Source organism: Procambarus clarkii, chromosome 64 (genome assembly GCF_040958095.1).
Source record: "Procambarus clarkii isolate CNS0578487 chromosome 64, FALCON_Pclarkii_2.0, whole genome shotgun sequence".
NCBI lineage: Eukaryota > Metazoa > Arthropoda > Malacostraca > Decapoda > Cambaridae > Procambarus > Procambarus clarkii.
The window spans coordinates 8,823,728-8,847,973 of record NC_091213.1 but is presented as its reverse complement, the minus strand read 5'-3'; the positions used below and the strand labels follow the sequence as shown (position 1 = coordinate 8,847,973).

The following is a 24,246-nucleotide window of genomic DNA, read 5'->3' as shown; positions in this document are numbered from 1 at the left end:
TGTAATGCCAATCCTGACCTTAAACGCTTCCTAGAAGGTTGTAACAGAACCCATGAGCACCACACCAGAAACAAATTCCTGTTTGATATTCCAAGAGTGCGACTTAAACCAAACTAGAAATACTCTGCAAATCAGGGGACACAAAATGTAGAATGACCTTCCCAATTATGTCAAAGGCTGTACCTCTCTCAACCAGTTTAAGAGAAAAACAAAGTACTACCTAATAAACTCCATGTAACCTACCTTACCCCCTAAATGTCAACCCATCTTGCTATTTTCAAACAATACTGTTTGTTGGCCAACTTAATTTTATGCTTTGATCTCAATTAACATTAAGTTTTAGTCTTAAGTTTTTTCCCCACTCCTTGCCTGAAACGCTGTGCGTATTAATGGCTTTAGGCATTATATGTACTAGCTCTTTCTAGAAATCCAACATTATGTTTGTAACTCATCTTGTATGTACTTTTACCTGAAAAAAACATATGATTTGATTTGATATAATTGACAGCAATTGTAAACCATGCAGTGAGAGGGCCAAGATTCGTCCTGTTATTTACCTGACGACCACTAGCCCTAGTGGCCTCGACGAGGACAGGAAGCCGGCGGCTTGTCGAAGGTCCTCCCCCCATTTGCCTTGATAATTTTTCAGATAGATTTTAGAACTTAACACAGTTTTGGCATTTACGGCTTCAGCGGGTAGGCGGTTCTATGGGTTTATAACCCTGTGGGTGAAATTGGTGTTATTAATTTATTATGATAACAAATCTTGCACAGATTCCCTCATAAATAACATTTCTGCCGTTCACAAACTGAAGTGTAGTATATAAGTTTATCATTAAACACATTCGTTTTCTAAATGTTTTTCATTTTCTGTTACAAATATAAATCAGGGACACTATAAACATTTTTCATGACGCCTGCATTTGTGATTTAGATTGACCTTCTAGATATTTGAATTTAGATATTCGAACCACAAATTTAATTACCGGTGTCCGGAGACTGGCAACTAATGACGTTCGAACATTTTTCGAACAATGCTTCACTGACGACTGTTCGAGTCGCAATGCTGTAAACGCTTCACCCACGTACTTCATATACAAATAATCACCAACAGAATCAAAACACCTAGCCTATCCTACTCCTAACTTTATATAGAAATTTAATAATTATTATTAATTATAATTCCTTTTTACAGACAGAGATTTTTACAGTCTCCGTGGTGTAGTGGTAAGACACTCGCCTGGCGTTCCGCGAGCGCTATGTCATGGGTTCGTATCCTGGCCGGGGAGGATTTACTGGGTGCAATTCCTTAACTGTAGCCTCTGTTTAACTCAACAGTAAAATGTGTACTTGGATGAAAAAACGATTCTTCGCGGCAGGGGATCGTATTCCAGGGACCTGCCCGAAACGCTACGCGTACTAGTGGCTGTACAAGAATGTAACAACTCTTGTATATATCTAAAAAAAAAAAATCATTGCGTCGGGGGACAGGTAGCCAGAGTGTATTCATATACGTTAGGCTTTTATCAAGGTCCCCCCCCCCTCAAGGTCGATTCAAGTTCAAGTATGTTTATTGAGATAAGCAATAAATACATCTCAAAGGGATAGAGTAGCTTAGGCTATTTCTACCCCCCTCTACTTCAAGTCCCTCAAGGGGCGCACAAATTCAGTGAGTACAAATAGACATATAGCAGTACAAGAATCCCATTTAACATTGCATACAGCAAGTACAGCATATAATTGTTACATTCTTGGGGCAAAATTCTTGTAGCTCCTAAGTATACTGTCTATTATACCATTATCACACATCCAAACAATTTGATGTGGTACACTATTTATTTCCTTATTTCTATATTTTTCAATAAGGTGACACTCTAATACATAATGTTCTAAGGTGTGGGCGGACGGCATACTGCATAATTTACACTCCTTATCTTTTTCACTGACATCAACACCGTATTGCCAGATATATTTATATCCTAATCGTAATCTCATGTAAATTGAATCCTTCCAAGTAGACTTTCCTTTACCATAAGTGAAGGACGAATTTGTATTTATTATTGAATAATTCTTAAGTGTGTTACTACTGTCCACCATTGCCATTCTCTTTATCATTTCTTCACCCTCCTGAATCACCTTGAGTCTTGTTTTTATTTGTTTCAAGGTTAACTGACATACAACATCAACAAGAGTTTTTTCAGTGGCTCTCTTCGCTATGTCATCAACTACCTCATTCAACAGTATTCCCACATGTGAAGGGATCCACATGAATCTTACTTTATACCCAGTTTTTTCTAGTCTTTTAACATTCTCTCTACACTCTATCACAATATTCTGGTATACTGGGCGTCTGCTATTTAAAGACTCTAACGCTCCTCTGCTGTCAATAAAGAAGCAAGCATTTTTTCCACATTTGACTACTTCCTGTAATCCTGCTAATACTCCTTGGAGTTCAGCCTGCGTTGAAGAGACATTGTCAGTTAAGCGGCGTCCAATAACAGTATCTACAGTGCCGATGTCAGTGTACTCCCTGATCAAGACTCCACATCCTGCCTTCCCATCCCTAGCTACTGACCCATCACAATATACATGTAGAGTGTTTTCCGTAGGCAGTTTTCTAATTATACAATCATATGTTGCCCTCAGCTCTCCTATTTCATACATACTTTTTTTCTTATGCAAGGGAGTAATTACTACATCTACATTACAATCCTCCCATGGTGGTGTAAATTTTCTCTTGGGCACAGCAATACATTCTGTAATAACATCATACTTTATAACATTATAACATAATTTATTCATATATACTCTCTTCATCATACACTGTTCACTACTTCCCACCTTTTGAACCGAGAGGATTAATTCATTAGCTCCCCCACCTCTCATTAATCTAATGGCAGAGGCTACATTTATCTCTGAAATTCTATCCCCAATACTCTGCAGATTCAACTCCATCCTCATTATCTCAATCATAGCATTTCTTGGGCATCCTAAGATAATTCTCATTGCTTCATTTTGTACCTTCTCCAACTTGCCCATCCTACCTTTACCAAAACAAGAAATGACAGGTGCAGCATAATCAATAAGAGATCTTACAGTACTCAAGTATAACATTCGTAGCACAGGGACTCCCACTCCCTTTCCACAGCATGCCAAAGCCTTCAGAGGTTGTAATCTCTTCCGACATTGACCCAACAGTCTGTTCATCTCAGCTTCCAAACTCTCATGGGTATATCCAACATATATGCCTAAATATTTATATATATTAACTCTCTCTATATTTTTATCGTTTATTTTCAAAACAATGGGGCTCCGACTTCTACATTCAAACTTAGTTTTGTTTTCATTAACCACCAATCCCATATGGTGACACAGGTTTCCGAAATTGTCCAACACTGTTTGAACCTTTGAAATATCTTTGCCCTGAAATAAAATATCATCGGCATATATGATCGGAGTTACCCCATTTGAGTATCTCTCAGATGCTATCTTATTCATTAGTACATTAAACAGGGTGGGACTCAAAACTCCTCCCTGAGGTGTGCCGAGTTCAAAAGACCTCACACCTGACATACAACCTTGATACCACACCTGAGCCTTCCTTTCGTAAAGATAATCCCCTATCCAGCGCAATAATTTCCCTTTAACACCAAGACTAGCTAATTCATATAAAATAACCTCTTTGTTGGCTTTATCAAAAGCTCCTTGTAAATCAATGAAAATTCTATAATAATCATTTTCATTAGCTAGACATTTAATAATACAATCAGAGGTACTTTTTCCTTTGAGGAACCCGAACAAATTACTAGACAGCTGATCACCTATTATATATAAAAGTCTATTTAAAATGATCCTCTCCATCATTTTACAAAAACACGAGGTTAAAGACACAGGTCTATACTCTCCATTGGCTTTAGGGATAGGGATGATCATAGCTTTTTTCCATTTACTGGGAATACTGCCCTCTTTATAACTAATATTAAAGAGGTCTAAAAGTGGGCTTTTCGTCATAGTGGCAAGTTCATTAAGTATTTCATAAGTAACTCCATCCTCCCCAGGTGCGGTAGATTTCCCAACTTTAATCGCCGTTATTAGTTCTTCTCTGGTAATACCTGTGCAAGTGACATCACCACTGTTACCTGCTATAAGTATAAAATCCTTTCTTAGATCTTTCCAAGAATCTAATGACTCTCTCGTTACAGCGGGTAATGAACTAAGTTTGGCAGCTTCCGCCCATTTATTTACGAGCTCATTTGCAATTCCTTGCGGGTCTGGATGTGCAACAAAATTGTGCTTTTTACCCCTTATTTTATTTACGTCTTGCCAGATTTCCTTCAAGTTTCTGTTACTCCCAACTTTCTCTGCAAATTCCTGCCAATACTTGCTCCTAATTTCCTTTCTCTTCTCCCCACACAGCCTAGCAACTGCCAGTAAAGCATTCTTCCCTTCCTCAGTCCTACCATTCCTATTCCAATCCCTGTGAGCTCTCCTCATTGTTAATGTCCACCCCTTAAGCATCTTGTCATGTGTATAATTTTCTTTTCTGGGGGGATGCCTTTTTATACTAGATGGTTTCCGGTTCAATGTTGCATTAAATACATCTACCTCCTTAATTAAATCTTCATAAAATGCTTCTGCCGAAACCGGCTTATAAGTATCATACCAAGACTTAATATGGCCGACAAGACCCCTTAATTCTCCCTCATTAAACTTTAACCTTTTCCTCTGAAGGCAGGCATGCTTTTTATCTAGTTTAAGCTGTATTTGTAATGCAAAATGATCACTTAGCATTTCATCCACAGTAAGACAATTCCCCTCTATGCCCTCAGCATTTATTAAACAAGCATAATCTAATCTCCCTCCCCTCAAATGAGTAGGAGAGGGCTCGCCCAGCAGTTGAACATCTTCATGTTCCTGCAAAAACTGGTACCATCTGCAACCATTCCTATTTGCTTTACCCCTTGATCCTAAAGCTGGATGTCTGGCATTAAAATCCCCTACCACAAGTGTATCTTCAGAAAAGAAGGAATCTGGCAAGTATCGTAAATCAAGGGAGCTATCAGAGATGTATAGATTAATGAAATTTAACTCTCGGTCCTTTAATTGTATCCGCAAGCTAATACTTTCAATACCTCTATATCTCTGAGGAATTCCAGTTATCTCGGCAGGTATGGTACTTTTGACATAACATGAGACCCCCCTAGTTCCTCCATCAGCATATAAGTGAAAGCCTCTATAGCCATTTAGCCTCAGTATGCTACCATCCCTATCCCCAGTTTCCTGGAGTGCTACTATGTCAATATCCTCTCTAAGAGTATAATAGTGTACATCCACTGCTCTAGTTTTTAATCCATTAATGTTCCAAGATAATATTCTCAATTTACTTTCATCCATGATTAATAATAAAACTACCTTTGCCCTGTCCGTCACATTCCATGAGATACAAGAGTACCTTAGAAACTTCCTTCCAACACCGTAACATTTTTTCTTTCTCCTCACCTTCACAACTACTACTAACATCGAAGGTAATATTTTTCATATCTATTTTCTTTGTTATTTCTGTAACCCGTTTTACTTTAACCGTTCTTTCACCATTTGTCACAACAGGAGGTTGAACACCGCTAACACTACTAGAAAGTGTATTCTCCTGACTATCCTCTATCATCGTTACCTCATGCACATCATTACTTTCTTCTACGCACGTTTCACTTTCCATTTCACGTCTCGTTTTACTTTCAATTACACGTCCTGTTTCACCACCATCTTTACCCCGTCCACCTTCCATAGCCAATTTTTCCAATGCCTCAATCCTCTTATCTAGTTTTTTTAGATACTCCAAAATTTGATTACCAACCTCAGAGGTGACCATATTGTCCTGAACCTTGTCGTCACAAGGTTTCAGTTTTTCCACTGCATGATGTACTTTCCCTAAGCTCGCCTTTACTTTCTCCGTCCCTTTTTCCCACACATTGATCATAGGGGCTGCCGTTGGCTTCCAACTGTTTCCTCCATGTTCCTCTTGCACAATTTTTCCTTGCTGCGAGGATACATCTATCCTGCTTGTAGGACCCGTTCTAGTCTCTTTCAGATGAGGCTTCATGGGGCATAGAGAGGAACCAGCATTGTGGCTGCCTCGACAGTTGCAACAAAATGGGATAATCTTTTCACTTCTTTCAATCTTGACTCTACACTCTCGCGAGTCGTGATTTTTCCCACAATACCGACACCTGGGGTCAAACTGGCATTTCCATGCCATATGTCCCCAACGTGAACACTTCATGCACAGTATAGGCTCCTCAACGTATTTTGCAACGTTCCTATAGCCTAGTCCTTGCACAAAAATTTTCTCCGGCGCCTCACCCTTTACCAAGGCAACAACCTGGCTTCGTTTGTCACCACGAACACTGTTCCTCTTGGCCCAGACAACATTATCATTGTTAAGAAGAAGACAGTCAGGATCCAAATAAGTTGGAAACTTGAAAACTATGATCTTTGTGTGCAACATACCTTCTTCTGGAGGAACCATCACTACATTCTCAAATCCAACCGTCGTGAGGCGTTCCACGGCCTGTTCAGTCCCAACTGTTATGTAGGGCCGGTGAAGACCCTCCTTGAAAAGTGGTTCGTATTCCAAACATTGTTTAGCCAAACGTACCGTCCACTCTAGCTTTTGGTGGAAATTCAATTGGCATGTTGTAGGGAACAACAGCCTCTTCCTTCTTGTCTTGTCTTGAGTCTTGCCGAGTAGGGTCTCATTCTTTGGTCTCTTTGCAATCTCATCGTCACTCTCACTGTCTCGCTGTCTGTTATTATTTCTCCGTTTCTTTTTGTTCACTACTAATTCAAACGGTCGATTATCATCTTGTCTGTCCTCCTCACTGCCACTTGGGCATACCGCCTCAGCCATTTCTTCGACGTTGTCAATAATCGAGAACAAATGCACAATATCCTGTATCACCACGTGCAAAAAACGAAGAGTGTGGGGCAATCCTCCACCTCCCACCAATCAGCGCTCAAGGTCGAATTACTGACCCCGCCCAGGATGCAACCCCCAGCCCGTCCTCCAAACAAAGATCCAAAAGTGATTCCATGCACCCGCCAAACCTCCCTGTTTTTATTTTTAATGAAAAAACGGGTTTACACACGACTCAACTGATTTCGTTCGAACACTTCCGGAACAAGTGCTTCACTGACAAATTTTATTCGAACCACAACGCTGTGAATGCTTCACCTACGTACTACAAATACAAATAATCGCCAACAAAACTTAAACACCTAACCTAACCTATCCTATGCCTATATATGCACAATATGCTACCATATTAATTTATATTTGAGAAAATTCCCGTTTTGAATGAACAGCATGTTAAAATTTATGAATGTGTCTGTGGGGTCGACCGCTGGATGTAATGAACTTGAGTCGAGGACGGGTTGCGTGTGTAAACCGTTTTTCATTCATAAATAGGGGGTTTGGCGAGTACATAGAATCACTTTTGGGTCAATTTAAAGGACGGGCTGTTTACATAACCCGTCCTCGACTCAAGTCCATTACATTCAGCGGTCGACCCCACAGACGCATTCATAAACTTTAATATGCTATTCATTCAAAACGGGAATTTTCTCAAATGTAAATTAATATTATATGTTAGCATATTGTACATATATAGGCTTAGGTTAGGTTAGGTTTATAGGTTCTGTTGGCGATTATTTGTATTTTGTAGTACGTGGGTGAAGCATTTACAGCGTTGTGATTCGAACAAAATTCGTCAGTGAAGCACTTGTTTCGGAAGTGTTCGAACGAAATCAGTTGTGAGTCCCGTGTAAACCGTTTTTCATTCATAAACAGGGGGTTTGGCAGCTGGATTAATGAGCCACTGGGCTTTGTTGATGACGACAGGCTGGTACCTGCTTGTGGATCGAACCCAGGATTCTCAGTTGTGAGCCGATGACGTAGACTATTGCGCCACAGGAATCACATTACTAACTCGAATTATTTATCGACACTTATTTTATTCTTAGTCACAAGATCCACGAACTCAATCAACAAAAATATAGTAGTGTCAAGGAATGACTCACGTGATAGCCTTCTTAACAAGCAACACGTCAGGAGACAAAATCATCCAGCATAGGTCGTCTTATGAGCCAATGTGGAACAAAGTACCGGGTACACACTATAGAGTACCTATTACAAGGTATGTGGGATGCATTTTACGTAGGTATCTGGAACAAGGTAGGAATTTGGCACTTGGCATCAAACTTCACTAAACAATGCTCTACACGATATCATTTTAAGATAACGTGTTATCAAGGCTCTGACACTGTTGCCAAAGCTAGAGAGATACCAGCCCGTACTATCAATATTCATGCATTTAGTCCCAAGGCTTTAATACCGTCACGAAAGCACAAATATAAGCCAATCAAACTTATCGACGTTTATATCCGTTAATCCTGAAACGCGCACCATTAATTTTTTTCATTAAAGAGCATTAAATGTTTAGGCTAGCGGCCCGAGTGTACAAATATAGATGTAAGTAGCGTGTGGACGGGCTCCCGTTCCCCTAGAGAGAGAGGAAGCCTCAGCTGGGAATCAGCCAGCCCGTATCCTTGGTGATGAAGACTTCTTTCACAAATAAATTAAGCAAAGGAGCGGATGCATTGAGCGGATGTGTGTGTGTGTGTGAGTGTTGTATATGTGTGTGTGTGTGTGTATATGTGTGTGTGTGTGTGTGTGTGTGTGTGTGTGTGTGTGTGTGTGTGTGTGTTGTACACACTCTTTGTGTCTTCATGCATGTTTATATGTCTGAACTTCAGCGTATTGTATACACGCGCATACAGGCACGCACGTCCACGAGGGAGGCCAACGAAGGTACACAGAAACCAAAACAAAAAATATCAAGCGAGAGATGGCATCGTGGAGCAGTGGCTGTGCGCACGCATCCCCACTGTGGCACTGTGGCACTATCACTAGTCACTAGGGGGTGTGAGCATCCACTGGGCTAATCACCGTTACAATAGCAACTCATCGAGTCGACAAAGTTTCATACACTTGACGTGTTTACCTCCGTCTTCCAAACGCATTAATTTTGTTTCTGGCAAACACACGCAGGGAAAGAGGAAAACATATAGTTTCCTCGTAGAAAACATGTAGTCAGTTATTGCGAAAGACGAATCAAGCTTCGGAAACTGATTGAACTTTGTCAGAACAGTAAAGTGCTTTACTGGTAGTTTGGCGTGGGAGGTGAGGAGGCTGAAGGCGACCAGGTCAAGGGAAGCTTGGAACAGACAACAATATGATCAAGGATAGGCTGGAGTCGCTCAAGGCGGTGAGTAGCCTCTCTGTTTATCTGGTCCTTGGGTTACGTGTTTTGCTTTTTGTAGTTCAGACCACTACGTACATGTAGTAGGGATATAACGGAGTAGAAAAGATAAATACTAAGTACAGATATAGGCAGATAAACAGCCAGAGATTAACACGTACACACAGATTCCCCTTGTATTTACACACAATCCCACCTCTTTTTTTTCTTACCCTTCCCTCACATGTACTTGCACACATACCTGCCTCCTCTTCCTCTCCAGTGAGTTTTGTAGTATAATGGTCCACGTCTTCGACTCACACTTGAGGATCCCCGGTTCAATCCCTGCTATTCAATTCAAGGGATAGAAATTATTGGGCACGTTTCTTTTCACCCGATGCCTCTGTTCAGCTAGCAGTAAAGAGGTTACCCAGGAGTTATATGCAACTGCAGCGGGTTGCATTCTGGGGAAGGTGAGTAATTGTAGCCTAGGAAGATTTTGATACGTATAAGTAAAGCCTTTCTGTCCCCGATAATGTAAATTACACAAATATACACAGCCTACACTTGTTCAGATTAAAGCATACTCCATCATATCCCCCCCCCCCCAACCAGCGTATATATATACACTCCCACACCCTCAGAGGCTCTGGAAACATGTGTGATGCATTTACGTCGCTTCGCTAACTCAAAACTGATAGAAAAACAGATCAAGAATTATTTGCATTAGGCTACTATCGGCTGGAGTGGCAAGGGCAAAGAGCCATAACTCGATCCTGCAAGCACAAATAAGCGAGTACTCACACACACACACACCAATCCAATAGGCTATTTATACACCGGCTGATTAACAGTTGAAAGACGGGACCAAAGAGCCGAAGTTCAACCCCCTCCCCCCCGCCTCTAGCACAAATAGGTGAGTACATATACATACACGTACACATATCTCTACCACTTGTTGTATTATCAATAATTCCCAGCCTGGGACCAGCGCCTCAGCCACGACTCTTGCATCACTAAAGTACGAAGGTGGAGACGGCCCCTTGGACAATCATTAACGAGGGCATTGGGAGGTCTATATTTTAAAAAATGAACATTAATCAGGTCTCGTTAAGAAACGAGGCATTAACAAAACACAGGTTACGTTACCACTTCTCCAAAACAATTCGAACCTGAATTTATGGGGAAAAACCTCCATAACTGAGGAAAGATGTACAGGTTTTGTAAGTGGATGTGTAAATGCTTGATGAATCCCGGCCCCAGAACTTGTATTAATACGATGAGCAGGTCACAGAGGTGCATAGTGGTGGTGGTGGTGTTGGGGGACAGTGAGAGACATTGTCTCGCCAGCTCACAGGACGCTGGAGCTGTGATAAACACACTCTGACACCACATGACACCAAAGCTTTCACTCGTGCACAAAAAACGGGATTCTAAACACATGACATCACTCTTCCAACGCAAGTACACATTTTCAATATATACATTTATATATATATTATTTTTTCTTGAGAAACACACAAACAAAAATTTACATAACTTCAAAATTTTATTACATTTATTTAGTTATTATATTTATTTACTTATCTTTTGTGGACGAAGTGGTGTATGTTATAATTTTTATTAGTTTTATTTGCATTATAAATTTGAGAAAAATGAATGAGAGAAACTAGAGAGTGGTATATATTGAGTTAATAAAATACTCTTATCCTATCATAATATTTTGAGACTGCTCAAATTAACAATAAACCTAGAGTTAAATCTCTACCGCTGAAGACAAAGATTTGTCATTATTTCATTTATTTACTATGCAACCCATACCTATCCCGTGGGCAGTAATAACAAATACACCCTCAAAACAGTATTTGCAATAATTATCATTATTGTTTTTATTATGATTGTTATTACTGGTCTGATGATTCCTTGCGGGCTGCAGGCACAGGCCCGGGACAATGGCGAGACGCTGGTGGCTGGCCAGGTCAACCTTGAAATGGAAAAACAGGATCTTGGTGACATGGAGGACTTCTTCAAGCAGGTTGGTTTGTACCTCCACAACTCTCATTTGTTCCTCTTTATAAGCTTGCTATTTGTGATTGTAGGAGTGTTTGATGGGAAGTGCTTCTGCTATGTCTGATCTGTTATTGTTGTTCTGTCTGAGAATTATTTTAAGGCTGTTGGTCAGGTCTGGATCTCTCTCAGGTGATAATCTGGTTGTATATAGGAATTGTACTAAACTTGAATAAAACCATATTTGTACGTTGTCGTATTCCTCGAAAAACATGTTGAATGCTTGTCTAAATATTAAGAGCGTTGGGACAGATAGATCGCAACTGGGCTTGCTCAAAAAAGGCAACATTCTCATCTTTTAATGCGCACGTTTGAAATTCTGGCCGACAAACGGCAGCACCTATTGGGTTAGGCGTCAGGTCTGAAGGTCATAGAGGATCTGGTCGTTGGGTAAAAACAGATATTTTCTGTTTTCAGATTCCAAACATTAAAATCATTTTTCCGAGATTCGTGTGGTCTGAGGTCTTCATTGTTGAAAGCTGACGTCTTCACTGCTGTAGTCTGTCTTCATTCATTTAGTATGCGATCTTCATTTATGTATTCTGAGGACTTCATTCATGCAGTTTGAGGTCTTCATCGCGTTCTACTATGAGGTCTATATTATTGAAGTCTTTATTGCACTGTACTTTGAGGTCTATGTTCTTGTAGTTTGAGGTTTACATCTCTGTAGTCTGAGGTCTTCACTGCTGTAGTCTGAGGTCTTCACTACTGTAGTCTGAGGTCTTCGTTGCTGTAGTCTGAGCTCTTCATCGCTGTAGTCTGAGGTCTTCACTACTGTAGTCCGAGGTCTTCATCTTATAACATTTTTACATAATAGTCTTTGTTGTGTAATATTTTCATGACTAATATCTTAATACCGTAATCTTATTATAGCTAAGACTTAACTATAATCAGTTAAAAGGAAAAGGAAGGTAACGGATATCCGTGCTCTTGACAGGTGGAGGAGATCCGTGGGATGATTGACAGGGTCAACAGCCAAGTGGAGGTTGTCAAGAAACATCACTGCGAGATCCTCTCATCCTCTCAACCAGATGAAAGTCAGTGTAACTGAGATGGCTGCAGCTTCTTGTGAAATACATATTTTTAAAGGACATCCTAACGTCCTCATTTAAATTTAAATTTTTAAATAACGTCCTCATCACACTGAATCAATTAAAACACATTGTTACTTCAGCAAAAATTATAATTAGCTATGCTGCGACTTAAATGTCCAACAATTACAGTCAAATATATGGGTTTGTAGCGAAGGTTCATAAGCTAGATAATGTTATGAACATCTGTTGAAAACATGGCATTTTGGTACGCAGGAAATCCGTGGGTGGTTTTTGACATTTAACAGTGACAGTGAAACGTTACTATTAAGATACACAGTTATTCATTTGTTTGGTGTTTTGCAGATGTGAAACAAGCGCTGGACGACCTCATGGCTGATGTTAAAGATACTAGCGCCAAAATAAGAAACAAACTCAAAGGTACATCACGTCTATGATTTATTGCGTCATTGTTTACCTGAGTTTACCTGAGAGACAGTAACACTAGTGGCCTCGACGAGGCCAGGAAGCCGGCGGCTTGACGAAGGGTCCCCCCATTTGCCTTGAAATGCTAGAAAGCCTTATGCCTTGTTATAACGCCTATCAAAATTATTATTTAATAATACAATACTACTAATAATATTGAAAACAATATTTGTCATTAATGGGATCATTATAATGAGACAGTTTTCCTCGCTGAACCTTACAGCGTTGGAGCCGACGCCGGAGGAGGCCAGCAAGGACGCTAGTGCCCGCATGAAGAGTACTCAACATTCAACCCTCACTAGGCTCTTCGTGAACGCCATGACGGAATACAACACGATACAGACCAACTACCGCGATCGCTGCAAGGCCAGGATACAGAGGCAGCTCAAAATTAGTAAGTCAAGGAGTTGAATACAAAGGGCTGTAACTCTGGGATGTATGGCAAAAGTATCTTGGAAAGGAAATTTAATATTACATGATGTACACGTCTAAATTCCTTTTGATTGTATATAGACTGTTTTGGACACCTTTTTATAGTCATGTGGTGTATGTGAGTATTGGGTTAAGCCGAGAAAATGTCCATAATGTTTCCTTTAATATTTAGCTCTCAATAGTTGTCTGAATATATTGTTAGGATCTGTCGACAAATCATGCATAATTTAAATTATTTTATATGTGTGTGTGGTACGATGAATTGCTTCGTACGTGCACCATAATTTTAGTTTCACTCTAAAAATGGTACTCCATGTTTTATTGTGATAAATTGTTTTGTACTCTGTGAATAATTGTTTTGTACTCTAACAAAATATTGTTATCCCCTATTTGCACGCGTATCACCACGCATCTCATCAACCTCCATGTATCATTGACCTCCACATTTATATATATACTCAACATGTATCTGACCGTCCTCCACGTATCTCCCTCCTGTGGTGACTCGATTAAGTTTTCGTCTTTAATGTTTTTGCTGCCCGAAACGCTTTGCGTAATAGTGGCTTTAGGCATTGTATGTACTAGCTCTATAAATCTATCAATTTTTGTATAACCTCTGGTATGTATGTACTTTACCTGAATAAACATTTATTTATTATTTATTTATTTACTCACAGCCGGCCGCGACACCACAGACGAGGAGCTGGAGCAGATGCTGGAGACTGGCAATGTTGAGATCTTCACCCAGGGGGTATGGCAAGATAATTTAGTATTCCTAACCCTGGGGGTATGGCAAGATAATTTAGTATTCCTAACCCTGGGGGTATGACAAGATAATTTAGTATTCCTAACCCTGGGGGTATGGCTAGACATTTAGTATTCCTAACCCTGGGGGTATGGCTAGACATTTAGTATTCCTAACCCTGGGGGTATGGCTAGACATTTAGTATTCCTAACCCTGGGGGTATGGCTAGACATTTAGTATTCCTAACCCTGGGGGTATGGCAAGATAATTTAGTATTCCTAACCCTGGGGGTATGGCTAGACATTTAGTATTCCTAACCCTGGGGGTATGGCTAGACATTTAGTATTTCTAACCCTGGGGGTATGGCAAGATAATTTAGTATTCCTAACCCTGGGGGTATGACAAGATAATTTAGTATTCCTAACCCTGGGGGTATGGCTAGACATTTAGTATTCCTAACCCTGGGGGTATGGCTAGACATTTAGTATTCCTAACCCTGGGGGTATGGCTAGACATTTAGTATTCCTAACCCTGGGGGTATGGCTAGACATTTAGTATTCCTAACCCTGGGGGTATGGCAAGATAATTTAGTATTCCTAACCCTGGGGGTATGGCTAGACATTTAGTATTTCTAACCCTGGGGGTATGGCTAGACATTTAGTATTCCTAACCCTGGGGGTATGGCAAGATAATTTAGTATTCCTAACCCTGGGGTTATGACACAAGGCATGTATTCCTTCATTTCTAGGGGCACGACACAAGGCATTTATTTCTGATGATCAAACCACAAGTTCAAGTATGGTCATTGAGACAAGAAAAAATACATGTCAAAGGAATAGAGTAGCTTAGGCTATTTCTACCCCCAAACACATCAGAAGATGAGGAGACGACGACGATTCCGTCCGTCCTGGACCATTATCATGTAGATTGTCGTTGTTTCCTCATCTTGGTTTGGTCATCATATCTTCAGCCACGTTATTGTAACTCATCGTCTGCATTTATTTCTCTTTACCTAAGGGGTACGACACAAGGCCTTTATTCCTTTAAATTCAGGAGGTATGATACAAAGTATATATTCCTCTATACCCAGGGGGGATATGACTAGGAATTTATTCACACGGAAGGGCTGGGATACGAGGGATATTATACTCCTCACCCAGGGGATATATATTCTTCAGATCTGTGATAGAACTATCTGATATCCTACAGATATGTGATAGAACTAACTCATATCCTGTAGATATACGATAGGTCACCAGTCACTAGGCATTCTGTTTTACTCAGGGAAAAATAAGAAATATAACTACCAAAATACATGTTATCTTATAGCTGTTAAGGAGAAAAACGTAACGTTCACTTTCCTTATAAAATCCAGATTAACCGAATAATATTTCAACTACAGTTGACATTTTAACTCTTAATAATAATACAGCGTATAATACGTCTGTCACTTTAAGATCAAGACTTAATGATATAGCTTCCCTCCCCCCCCCCTACCCCTTCATCAAATAATGAACAAATAAGACTAAATAAATAGACATTGATCATATTATAACTAAAATGTGAAATATTTATCCTAAACGAAGAATCCACAAAAACAAGAAGTACTCAATTGCTGTATTTCAAAGTGTAAGATCTTTGTAGATTAATCATTCGTAAATACGCAAGTCTTACGTGCGTCATACCGTCAGATTATAATGGAGACTCAGCAAGCGAGACAGAGTTTGGCAGACATCGAGGCCAGACACGACGACATCATCAAGCTGGAGACTTCAATCAGAGAGCTACACAACCTCTTCATGGACATGGCGGTCTTAGTTGAGACGCAGGTGGGCTATCTCGCTTCTTCCCAAGCTAATCAACACTTTTAATTAATATTATTATATTACAAACATGAGTTACTGACTTAGGTTAAGTTAGGATAGATTAGGCTAGGTTAGGTTAAGTTAGGATAGGTTAAGCTAGGTTAGGTTAAGTTAGGATAGGTTAGGCTAGGTTAAGTTAAGTTAGGCTAGATTAGTTTAAGTTAGGTTAGGTTAGGTTTGATCAAGTTTGTGTAGTTGTTTTGAAAATAATTAAACAAAAATTATATATAATGGGAAGCTTTATCGTTCCATTAAAAAAGAAAATCCGGACTGTCAGGCACTTAGCCTAAAAAACATATTTATATTATTATTATTATATATAAGTTAGATTTACTTTAGGGCAGAATGAGTATATTGGCTAAGACATGAAGGGGCTAAGATATGGAGGTACAAAGGAACATATAGGCTAAGAGATGGAGGGCCAAATGAACATATAGGCTAAGACATAAAATAGTTTCGCATTTATAATTGGTATAATTTAAAAGATTTCAAGCATTCCTGCAATGTTTACAAGATTACAAGTACAGTATATTTGCCTTGTTTATAATCTCAAGTATGTTTTAAATCTCTAGTAGTGTTAAGGATAAGAGTAAACGGTATATATATTCATAAATATACCCTGTATGGTTAAAGTTTGGAATATTTAATGTCTATTGAACGACAGCATTGATAAGGCAGAAATCCATCTAATTCTTGCAGATAAGTTAATCTCTAATAAAGTACATACTTAATGGACTATTTTAAGTATAAATACACTGAGAAGTAGGCTACGCATTTAATACTTAACAGTATATTGAAATTAGTTTGGTGTCTGTCAAACTCTAGTGGATTAGTTTATTGACCAACCAGAGAGTATACTTTAGTTTTGAACATAGTCCTGACTGTAGCGTACTCTCAGTGTACATATACCGAGAAGCGGAATATACCTAATGGTGTTTATATCCCTACAAATATTGTTATATTCATCTTGTTTCATTCATCAGTCTTAAATTAAGACTGATGAATTTCGCTAATAAAGCTGTGTGAGTAGATATGTTGACTTCCTGGTGCAGTTGCCAGTAAGCCTTGTGTTATTGTTTCTTATGCATGCTCTACCAACTCCTGGACCACACTCCATTAGGGGCTCATGGTCGACAGTATTGAAAAACATGTCCTCAGCGCTGTTAAGTATGTAGAAGAAGCAAAGATAAATATAAAGAAAGCTAAGAAAGTTCAAAGTAAAGTGCGGAAGGTGAGAGTTTAATATAATCAAGTTGCTGATGCACAATGCTAATGCCATTTTTTTCTTTCTCACTTTCGCCCTTCTGTCACACCTTCCCTGGTCTCAATTTTCTCTGCGATCCTCCCCATCATCTTCTATGCATGCCTCCTTCCAAAAAATGACGCATTTAAAAACTTTTTCTCAATATCCTACTGATCCTGACTATTTGATCTTCGAAAATATCTTAAAAACTGAAGCTATACTTTCTGATTGAAAATCACATTATGTCGTTGGTATTTCAAATTAATGGTTTTCTTACGACCTCTTTATTCTGCGACTGTGTTCCTCTCTGATGTTTATTTCTCTTGCAATCAAATATCTCCTACGATTTAAACAATTATATGACTGAACACTGAACAATGCTGTGTGATGTGTCTCCCGTGCTTGCTCCTTTGTTTACTTTTGCATTAATGGCTTCCAAACACACGGCTGCCGCCTCGGTGATTCCCAATCCTATTGTCGTCATATGCTGCGGTCTTTAATCTTCTAATCACACTTTTTCATATCCCATTCAAATCCATCCATCCTAAATCCTTCACAACCCCCCAACATTTCCAATCGCTTCCTGACCACGCCAACAGGGTGAGGTTCTGGACAGAATTGAGAACCACGTCCAACAGTCTCAGGAATTTGTGGAGAGTGCCAAAGTGGAGACAAAGTCTGCTCTCAAGTACCAGGGTAAAGCCCGCCGGGTGAGTACTGGGAGGGAGGAAGTAGTGTTAGATTGTCAGGCTCTGTACTCAACCCGTCCTCCTAATAGAACGTCGCATTTTGACGTATTCTCGAACTAAGGCCAAAAAATTATCGCATTAGAAAATGGTAGCGGCTCGCGAAATTGATTGTTGACCAATCCACTTACTAGAAAATGAAGGGACGACGACGTTTCGGTCCGTCCTGGACCATTTTCAAGTCGATTGTCATTCACAATCAACTTGAGAATGGTCCAGGACGGACCGAAACGTCGTCGTCCCTTCATTTTTGTAGTGTATGGATTGGTCAACATACTTCAGCCACGTTATTGTGACTCATCGCCTGCTCGCGAAATTGACATACTCTCCCGTTTTCAGTTTTGGGTCCTATGGTAGGTTAGGATAAAGGCACTTTAGTACGACAGTTTTTTGACGTTGGGAAACCTTAGGAGGACGGGTTGCTCTACTAGCCAGGAAGAACTCATTAAAACCAAAAATATTCAGTCGTGAAAAGGAAAAGAATGAAATAAAAGTTTCTTAGATTATCATAGAGCATTTCAATCGTGACTAACATTAAAGTACTTGAATTAATATTAACGTACATTGAGTAAAACAATTTCACTCCATCGAAGCAAAATATTTTGGTCTTTAATCGATATTATATTGTGAAAAATCCTGGGACTCAAATTAAGAGGATCTCAAACCAAGAGGTGAATGCACTAAAGCTCAAAATAAGTTCAGAAGAGAATTAGGATTCATATCCAGACTCATTACTAATACAATCTATAATGCTTATATTTATCTATCTAGTTAGTTTTATTCCCATAAAGCGAATAACACCTTGCTCATTATCATAATAATTATAAATAAAATAGGCTGGTTACTTTTTCAAAACAAAAATAAGATTTCTCACTGCTTTTATTGTTCAATCAAAATTGAAGCGATCGCTTTTTTTGCTGCTTGGTTTACACTTCCGTAGAATTACTTATATTTTTAATTGATAATCTGCTGATTAACTTAATCCCATTTGATAATATACAACTCAGATTATATTCAACATTAATGTTAGCACGAACAACTGTCATGTGTTATATACTATTGTTTGCATTGTTTACAAATAATAACATGTTATAAAGGAATGAATCATAATGACAAATAATATATAAAACCTTTATTTAATTTGCAATTTATTGTTCCTTTTATCCCGCAGAAGAAAATCCTGATCATCATATGTGTTATAGTTCTGCTGCTGTTGCTTGCCCTGATACTGGGAATAACCTTATCATAGCACCATAATTAGAGTAGAGGCTGATGGGCATGTGCACCACGGTAAGGAAATGTAATTGTTAAAAGAAAGTACGAAGCCAGCATGACTATATAGCACTTGGAAGGGATACTAAGACAGGATGGGAGGAAGAAATAAAGGAACGGCGCCTAACATTGAGCGCCGATCAGCAAGAAGCAAGATAGTTGCTCTGCCGTCCAAGTGGATGGACGGGTTTTTTCTCCCAACGTTTTGGCTTGATTGTTACTACCTAGGAGGTCCGGGCATGTGTGCCAAACGTCGAGTTAGGAGTGTTTGTGAGGTAATGTGTGTGGGACCCTCAAGGCGTCTCTCTAGTTATACTTGCCGCAAACAAAATATTTTAATTCCAATTAACTTTTGTAATAAATAACTTTTATGCTTAATTATTAAATAATTTTTATTTCTCTTTTTTTGTGCAGCACTATAGGACGGTTTAATTTTAATCAAATTTGAGAAAATGTTTCTTCTTAATTTTCTAAAAATAAGAGTAAAGTTACTTTTTATTTTAATACAACTCAAATCCATTTTAATTTATAATTGCCCCAATGATTGTAACCTATTCTGATGTTATTTCAATTATTGACATTCCTGAAGTCATATTTCAGTGTGATAAAGACTATTATTACACTGCAATGTAAAATACACCTTCAACATGAAAAGAGTGAAGAGTGAGATAATGAAGCTTGTTTATATATGAAGAATTAAAATCTATTTACATCTCTGTTATTATTTATATACTGTATTTTGTAATATATTTATCACCTATTTAAAAAACAATTAGAAAATTGTCTATTCTCAAATTTTCATTGAAACATTGTTATTCTAAACTTGACATTATGTTTGTGTGACGTTGTCATAATAATCTTATGAATCCCAGTTTGTCAGTCCCCTGTACACAGGCTCTCAGGGAATACAAGACTGTACTTGACGATAATTACACTAGATACCATTTGCAGAAATGAAGCTATGCTAATATTAACCTATTTATATTTGTTATGAGTGGCACGCTGGTGGTATCCCAGCTTGCCCATAATCTTTGTCAAATTACATCTTGAAGCTCCTAATGATTTGGACATTCACTGCTCTCTCATTTAAACTGTTACATTAGTTTAAAACTGAGTATAATAGCATTCTTGTTTATTCAGTAATGGCCGATACTGTTTCATAAGATCTTTCGTTATAAGTATATATTCAAGCTATTTTTGATAGCTGGTATCACAAAAATTATATATTTCTCTGGTCCAGACAAGTGAAATTGATCTATTTCGCAAATAGTAGATATAAAAAAAAATTGTCAGAACTTATACCTAATGTCATTAGGCAGAATTTTGCTAACATTGTATATAATAATTAAGTTCAGGTAATACAATACAAGGTGGTTAAATGAGATGAATTTAAATTTATAAATTTATACATATGCTTTATGTGGTTTTATATGATCACGTATATTCTTTTATGATTTTATATGATTTTTATTACCTTGTGAAGTCTTATATTGACTTATGAGTTATGATTTTATATAGTCATTTGTGTTCTTATATATAGAGCCTGTGGAGGATCTTATATATTCTTTTGTCTCATCAACATAAAATCTGTAAAATATATAAATACTTTACTAAAAATATTACAGAAATGTAAATAATTTACATTCAGAAGCTAAACTATACTAATGATCTGAACCGACTTCGACAATTTTGTATATAAATGTGAGATTATTAGCTGAGTACCAGTTTACACTCATAAATATTTCCGGCAGTTAGGGGAGCTGTGATGTAAAGTTTGTAGATATTAACTACGATATAAATGACTAGCAATAGTTTTTTGGTGAGAACACGAGAATTAAGGAAATTGCGGAAAGCCTATTGGCCCATACAAGAAAGCCTATTGGCCCATACGAGTGATTTCCTATAATACTTGTGTTGAGGACTAGCCTTTAAAGACATGTCAACAGCAGGAGGGTTATTAGGGCACAACAAAGAGCTCATAAACCAACCAGAAAGTATATTTTACTTCTGAACATAGTCCAGGACTAAAGTACACTCAGGGATGTAATTGTTAATGTAATAATTTTTGCTGAGGTCTGATTAAGACCATTTGTGCCGTCTGTAATCCTTTTTGCGCTACCGCTCAAAATATATGTACAGATGATTGTACTCAGAGTTTTACTGTAGGTTTGGATAATATTTATTGACATTCCTGAAGTATATATCACATCATGAAGCCCTTACAAATTTACTTTAGTGATGACGTTGGCAAATTAGTGTCGCCTTTAGAAAGAAAATTATGCAAAAGAATGTCATCAATTTATTGAGGGCCATATTTTTGTAAAATACGTGCAATATATTTTGCGTATACCAGAGTATACTGATCCTGTCAGTATTTCACTACATTTTTATTCTTGTGCCAATAATGTTATCAGACAGATTGTAATGTTGCGGGATTCTTAATGATGACCAATGAACAAGTGTATGATGTCTTATTCCGAAATATAGTACCTAAAGTAGAGGAGATAAACCCACTTTTTTAACTAGCAATTAATATGGGTAAACCTGCCTGTCAAATTTATAGCTTCTAAACAGCGTAAACTATTGTATAGATTTAGTCAATAGACCCTCCATACAAATGATAGGCTGATGTTGAATATGCATGTAACGAAATTGAGAATAATATGCATATATTTTAGTTTTGTGAATAAAACGTTGCACTTGTAATTTAGATTAAAGACACTATTGCAGCATTATGCAGAACAGACATTATAGTGGATTTAATGAGTTTTTAGTGTTTAATATTGACATAAAATGCAAGAAAATTAAAAATACATTGCTACTTTCTGATTATCTTTTATGTGTCGATATGAAAGCGTTAGGATTATTCAGTAGACAAAATACTGAAGTTTTGAAGGATAGGATAAAGTATTATATTTGAGTTTACAGTATTGATCTCATATATGAAGAATTGTAAAAAAGAAAATTATATAAACTGCAGTATATGTAATGTAGCGTTTCCTTTGTAAAATAAGGTATATATAATATTGTACTGTATACAATTCAATAAAGAAGAAAAAATGCATTTTTCTTAAAAAAATAAATGAATGAATCATGTCTCGAAAATGTGTTATGTTTGTAAGATCTTCCTGTTCATGCTTTAAATAAATAATTCTTGAAGAAAACACGTACCCAAAATACACGAAACTGTCCCCCAAACATTATATTATTGTCACTTTACACAAACGCTGAATGTGTCACAAGTAATTCTAAGTATTAAAAGGCCACAAGGCAGGTCCACGCCTGCGCTCCAAGCAGAATCGATAGCCACCCACCTCGAGTTCTTCCTCCGTCCGAATACTTCACTTAAAACCCTCTATGGCACATCAAATGCTATATAATGACACATTATTAGCGTTTTTAACTATTCTTAAACTACATTACACCTCATCACATAATTTAATTCGAGAGTGAGGGAGTCGTGGAAGGCATCAGAGCTAGATTAAGGAACAATTGTGGGAGTGAAGCGAGGGGTTCGAGAGGCGCCCAAGTTGGCGTCCAGGGAGGGGTCAGGCAGGCACCTGCTCCAGAGAGACAAGCCCCTACGCCATGCTCCTCACCTGATCTACCCCTCCTCTCCTGCCCATCATGGAGGTAAGTTACTCAACAATCAACGTAGCCAAGACTTATATATACTTCGCTGCGCAGGATGTGACTTATTGCTGTTGGGAGGTTTCTCGCGGACAAAGGCTACTTGCTGGCTCAGGTTCGTCCATGCAATCAGGCACACATATATATATATTGGGGACAATTTCAGTGAATATACTTACGGTGTCATTCTAAATAACCGAGCCAGTTACTATATGCTTCTACATGCTATTCTTGCTACGTATCGATTATTAAACAAAAGGCAATTTAAAGCATATATAACGTAACTAGGTTATTGTTCTCCCGCTGACCAAGATGGCTGTTGCTTCCAGACACCAGTGGAGGCTTATAGATCATCAGCCTCACATATCATGCTCTCTTCTGATTCCATGTATGACTAACCATCCTGTGAGATGGGGATATTATCAAATCAAACTCAAACGTTTATTCAGTTAAAAGTACATAAACATTTGACTTTGATATTGATGGGGATATTAAATGAACTTATAGCTAAGTGTTTTATCCACACTGTGTAATCTTTCGTACAGAATAGGGTAGCAGCACCCTGATGTGCATACCTAAGATTGTTAATAATAAAACAGAAAATTGACGCCAGAAAAGCCTGTCACCTCCTCACAGTTGTCATGACTACCTACTGAGGGATGCTGGTATATTGAAATCTCAGGCCAATACACCTTTATTTTCGCCAGTCTTCCCATTATAAAAAGACACCCGTGGAATTGGATGAAGGACGAAATATTTTGAAACTACAATTTACTATAAAATTCTGAATAAGGCATTATCATATAAATTACGTCATCCCTCTGAGAAAATATATGAGGGATGCGATAGGCCAATTGTATATTTTGTTTTATTTATTTTTATACAGTCTGTGCTATATCAAATCAGTATATAAAACTTTAAAAGCAAACACAATTTGCACAAAAACAAACTAATCACTAAAGCTTCCAAGCAATTGACGAAACTTAGAAATTACTTTAGCCTATCCTTTCTTGAATTCAGCTGATCAACCTGTTAAAAAAGGGCTTTATGAAACGACACTGATAATTAACAGTGAGAGCTTTCTGCTTAAATAATCAGTAGCCAATCAAAGCTATAGCAATATGTTTCCACGTTACAATACAACTCAAAACAAATTTGATTTGGTGATTTTTTCTTTTTCTATACATGTAAATACACGGAGTATAATTCTCTTGTTAACAGGAGGAACAAAATTTTTTTGTACCAGTTCAGATACATTAAATCTCCATAAACATTGGTGTATGTGTTAACAGCTGATGCGATGTAAACAAACTTTTCAATAGCGCTAAAACTTGTAAATCGTCTAGGACAGTGTCTTGTTGTTCTTTATTGTAATCTAGTATATCCTAGCCCAAACTAAGCTAACCCAGCCTTATCTAGCCTTCTTAACTTAA

At 38.1% G+C, this 24,246-nt stretch overlaps 2 protein-coding genes and 1 long non-coding RNA gene across 6 annotated transcripts in view; all 3 read left to right on the top strand.

Moving 5' to 3' along the window:
- The window catches only part of LOC138354719 (uncharacterized), a 590,624-nt gene that overhangs the window by 129,219 nt on the left and 437,159 nt on the right, over positions 1–24,246 (top strand). The window lies entirely within an intron of this gene.
- On the top strand, positions 8,936–22,288 carry LOC123768983 (syntaxin-1A). Of its 3 annotated transcripts, none has more exons than XM_045759893.2 (9): positions 8,936–9,323; positions 11,233–11,331; positions 12,301–12,400; positions 12,761–12,835; positions 13,104–13,274; positions 13,990–14,063; positions 15,749–15,886; positions 17,043–17,153; positions 19,083–22,288. In XM_045759893.2, exons 1-9 carry the CDS (start codon positions 9,291–9,293, stop codon positions 19,158–19,160), a joined length of 879 nt encoding a protein of 292 aa, XP_045615849.1. In that variant the 5' UTR covers positions 8,936–9,290; the 3' UTR covers positions 19,161–22,288. The 3 variants fall into 3 exon arrangements, with proteins under 3 accessions (XP_045615849.1, XP_045615848.1, XP_069165261.1); XM_045759892.2 differs by lacking the exon at positions 17,043–17,153 and adding an exon at positions 17,765–17,875 and having other exon boundaries at positions 8,950–9,323; XM_069309160.1 differs by lacking the exons at positions 11,233–11,331; positions 17,043–17,153 and adding an exon at positions 17,765–17,875 and having other exon boundaries at positions 9,144–9,323; positions 19,083–19,301.
- The window catches only part of GABA-B-R1 (gamma-aminobutyric acid type B receptor subunit 1), a 17,155-nt gene continuing 15,422 nt past the window's right edge, over positions 22,514–24,246 (top strand). The window contains exon 1 of one of the 2 annotated variants that reach the window (XM_045759890.2): positions 22,514–22,816. In XM_045759890.2, coding sequence (XP_045615846.2) covers positions 22,811–22,816 — 6 coding nt within the window. In that variant the 5' untranslated portion in view covers positions 22,514–22,810. The remainder of the gene's footprint in view (positions 22,817–24,246) is intronic. The other variant, XM_045759891.2, reaches the window with a different exon arrangement.

Coding starts and splice junctions, on each gene's coding strand:
- LOC123768983 (XM_045759893.2), top strand. CDS start 9,291: ATGATCAAGGATAGGCTGGAGTCGCTCAAGGCG. Junction 11,332..12,300: donor TGGAGGACTTCTTCAAGCAG/GTTGGTTTGTAC, acceptor TGCTCTTGACAG/GTGGAGGAGATCCGTGGGAT. Junction 12,401..12,760: donor ATCCTCTCAACCAGATGAAA/GTCAGTGTAACT, acceptor GGTGTTTTGCAG/ATGTGAAACAAGCGCTGGAC.